Source organism: Cynoglossus semilaevis, chromosome 19 (genome assembly GCF_000523025.1).
Source record: "Cynoglossus semilaevis isolate Cse_v1.0 chromosome 19, Cse_v1.0, whole genome shotgun sequence".
Lineage (NCBI taxonomy): Eukaryota > Metazoa > Chordata > Actinopteri > Pleuronectiformes > Cynoglossidae > Cynoglossus > Cynoglossus semilaevis.
The window spans coordinates 14421885-14425934 of NC_024325.1; the positions used below are offsets into that span (position 1 = coordinate 14421885).

At 38.9% G+C, this 4050-nt stretch overlaps 1 protein-coding gene across 1 annotated transcript in view; it reads left to right on the forward strand.

Moving 5' to 3' along the window:
• LOC112488629 (FRAS1-related extracellular matrix protein 2-like) overlaps positions 1-4050 on the forward strand; it is a 37376-nt gene that overhangs the window by 8708 nt on the left and 24618 nt on the right. Inside the window, exon 2 of the mRNA XM_025065698.1 lies at positions 120-209. Coding sequence (XP_024921466.1) covers positions 120-209 — 90 coding nt within the window. The remainder of the gene's footprint in view (positions 1-119; positions 210-4050) is intronic.

The following is a 4050-nucleotide window of genomic DNA, read 5'->3' on the forward strand; positions in this document are numbered from 1 at the left end:
CCTCAGTAGAATTCAGGTTACAGGGTTCAGTCATTTTTTCCTCTTTTATATGCACTCCTTCTGAAACATAACCACATAACCAATATATCAAACTAACTTAACTTCTCATTTTGTTTCAGCTGATATCGAGGACCTGAACATCTGCTACGTGCTGCATAAAGAAGAAAACGCCACGTCCGATCTCTTCCATTTCACCGTGGAGGATAAAGGTAAAAGTTTTAACATTTTCTTTTTTCTTTCTGTTTGCATTAAGACGTCCCTTCATCCCCGTCCGCAGACACTTGAGTTTTAAATACTTGCCCCAGTTTTGACATTTCATCAAAATACTGCTGATGGATCGGGTGGAGACGAGATGGCGTTGACTTTTCGTGCGTGGTGTGTAACCTTTAGACTCAGCGGCTCCTCGTTTCTCCGTCTGTGTTTGTGAATCTCCGTTTCTGCTCACGCATTAAATCACAGCTCATGATTGTGATGGACCTGCGAGTCAGCTGTCAGGAATCATAATCCGCCTCACAGCACATTTAATTTGGTAAACACTTCCCTCCAGATTTGACAAACAGTCGGGTTTGTGATGCTTTCATTCATATTCATTATGCTGAACGGGGGCTTCGGCCTCTGACGGTGTGGGTGTTTGTGGAGTTGAAGGTGTGTGTGTGTGTGTGTGTGTGTGGGGGGGATACCTGCTATGACTTCATTTGATATTTGGTTTGAGAAATCTGCATAGGCCAACAGAGGGCGTTCATCTGTAAACGATGCTACGTCTCATTAGCGTGAGGTTTTATTAAAGATGGAAAACTCTTCCTCGGCTGCTGAAGCGAGACTCATTTTCACATTACATTCATGTCATGATCAGGTGTCGGTGTAGTGTGTGTGTCTGACTAAACACTGATGGGAAAATTACAAACTGGTTAAACCAGGAAATGCTAACTTTTCAGAGTAGAGGCAGATCCTGACCTTCCTACAGGTCAAATGGAACTGTCAAAAGTTTTTAGTGGATGAAATGTTTTTTAGTTTTTAATAGAACATAATGTTGTGTTAGCCATGTACAATATACAGTAAAGCAACATTAGCTACAGTTCATTTGGTTATTTATGCAGCTGAGCTGACCTTGAGGGGGATAAAATAGTCAAGTTAATGCTAAAAGCTAATCAAAAAGAAAGTAAAAAAGGATAAAAGCTAGTAACAAATAGAACAGAACAAGTTCTAGCCGCAAAAGCTATAGTAATATTGTTTAAATTTTGAATTTTTAGCTGTGATTTAGCAAGTTAAGCTCAGTGGTGGCTTTGTCCTCATTCCATATACAGTTTACAGTGTGGCTTTTTTTTCTGCTTAGCCTTTATGGCTAATTACGCAGCGTTATTGCTTTCTTTATGTGCGAATACAATGAGCATTAATTAGTTTCCGTTCATGAAGGCAATAGTCTTTGACTGCCTGGCTGATAAATGTCTTTGTTTAGCATCAGCCACGTAACTGGGCTCCAGACAAACAACAACAAAGTAGACACAATTTAAAGCCCGTACACCGAGGCTTCTGTCAAAGTTACACTTCAAAAAATGTTCCGCAATTATTTATATCACAGGACGGTGAGAGAACGAAACCAGTGGGAAAAAAAGAAACTTTAAAAGAAAAACACCCCAAAACAGAATCATATACAGTTTATTATTGTCTTGTCTTTTCTTCACTTTGATGAACGTTAATTTATGGCCTTTTTCTTTTTTTTCCCGGCTGGTGTTTAATGTCCTCTGGGTTTCCGTAGTCTCAGTGAAAACAACAACAACAGTGATTACTTTTAAGAATTGCTCAGTGAGTTATTAATGAGGAAACGGACAACAGCCTTGTCCCTGGTGGCTGGTGTTTTTGTCACGAAGACGCAGACATTTTTAACCGCAGTTTTGCTGCTGTCCTGCGTCACACGGAGCTTCTCTGTGAGATGAGATAAGATACGACGGACGGCAGGTGAATGCCTTTCTATTTGTTTGTTTTGGATGATGGATGATGCAATAAATCAAGTTGTTTCATTCCAAAAACAAACAAAAAAATCAAACCGCAGGTCGGACAAAGAAAGCTGTTGAATGGCTTGATTTTTTTTTCTTTTCTTTTTATATTTAAACAATTAGAGCCCATTGATTACGGTCAAAGGACTTTTTCCATCATTAATGAGGCAGATTTTCTTTTTATATTTAAACAATTAGACCCCATTGATTACAGTCTTTTGATTACAGGACTTTTTCCATCATTAATGAGGCAGAGTGTTTTTGCCTTACCGCAGGAGGTCACAGATTCAAGCCCTTGGCAAATACAGTATTTCCAGTATTTTGCTGTAAATATAATATAGACATTGCCCCCCTCCAGCCCCCCAACCCTGTGCAGGCCCCTGCTCCAGATGTTGAAAACAGCCCCACTGTTTTAACCTTGTTTAATGTTTAACGTTTATGTCTGAAAAGTTTGAACTCGTTCTCATGAGATCATAGGACTTTTTGATATATGCTCTTGGGAGACCTGGGGTTCGTTGTTACAAAGTTTAGATTTAAGTCTATTTTGGAATCGTACACAGTCAAAATGGGAGATGTAGAATAAAGGTGATAATTGATTCACCAGGGGAGAGAAAGCAGCTGCTGCAGGAGCTGCTAATGAAAACGTAGAGGAAATATTAGACGGAGGTAATGCATGGATGACAACTTTTAAAAATATGTCACTAATTTAAATCTTTTTAAAAATGACTACTGATGGAACCTGAAACCTTTTTGAAAAATTGGTGTTTGAAAGTTTCAGTAAGAGGTCAAAGGTCATTCATATTCAGAAGTTGTTTCCCTGTTTCCGTCTTTAGTAGAGAAGCACTTTTTTGGGTGATTTCAGATATTTTGCTAAATGTGACTTGATTTCATCGAAATGAAAATATTTGTAAACTTCTAGACTCCTCTCCTCTCACAGACTGAGAAACATCCCAGAATTTTTCACCTTTCAAAACAGATATAAGTTAAATGTTTGATTCTAAAATCAGTTATGCTTCTCCTGTTAAACCCAGCGTCCCTCAGTTAGCTCACGGCTAAACGACAAAATAACAGAGTATTTTGGTTTTTATTGTATTATATTTTCTGTATAAATCTTCAATGAGTCGAGGAACAGTTTGTTTTTTTTTTCTCAGACCCCCAGTCTTTCAGTCTGTCGCTAACTCACTTAGACTAAAATGCTAACGTGTAGCCGACCAACTGTTTCTTTATATTCACATCGAAGGAGAAACATTGACTAATTGATCGTCTTTGCTCAGACTTTTCTTCTCTTCTCTTCTCCAGGCAGTGCTTTGTTTTAAATGGAAAAGTATAGAAGCTTTTAGTAGAACATCGGTTCACAACCCGCGGTCTGCTGTTCCCTGGTTCAGTCTGTGGTCTGTCTATATACAGTATAGCAACATTAGCTACAATTTATTTAGTAATTTATGTGGTCAAAACTGGAACTGGATTCCATGAACACTTTTGTTGTCACTATTTGTACAAAAGTTTGTACAGGTCAAAAGGCCATAACATGTTGAAAATAATGAAGTTCCACCTTTGGTTACTGAACAGCTAGCTAGCTAGCTAGAGTTTTTCTTTATACAAATTATGAAAGTCTAGTAATCTAAAGTTCTTAGTTCAGATACTGCAGTCTGGTGATCATCTGGTCAGACATGTTGTAGTCAACACATTCTTTTCGACATAAAAGTACTCGGAAAACACTTTGAAAGACGTTCATTTTCTCTGTGGAGCCAATAACTGTCAAGTACCGTGTTACAGACGAACAGCTGCTAGAAAAGTCTCTGTTTCCTCCAACGATAAAAAAAACAAAATAAACCAAACCCCAAATCACCTCCTTCACAGCTGCATGGATTTACATCCTGTCCTTCCTCTTGTTCCACCCACACACACACACACACACACACGTTTGTACACTGGGAGGGCTACGGCTACATATCCACGCTAAATGTACATCATGTATGAGTACACAGTACACAGTCGGAGCCGCGAGTTCCACTTCCAGTTTGCATGCACAGCAGATGACACACACTGGGACAGT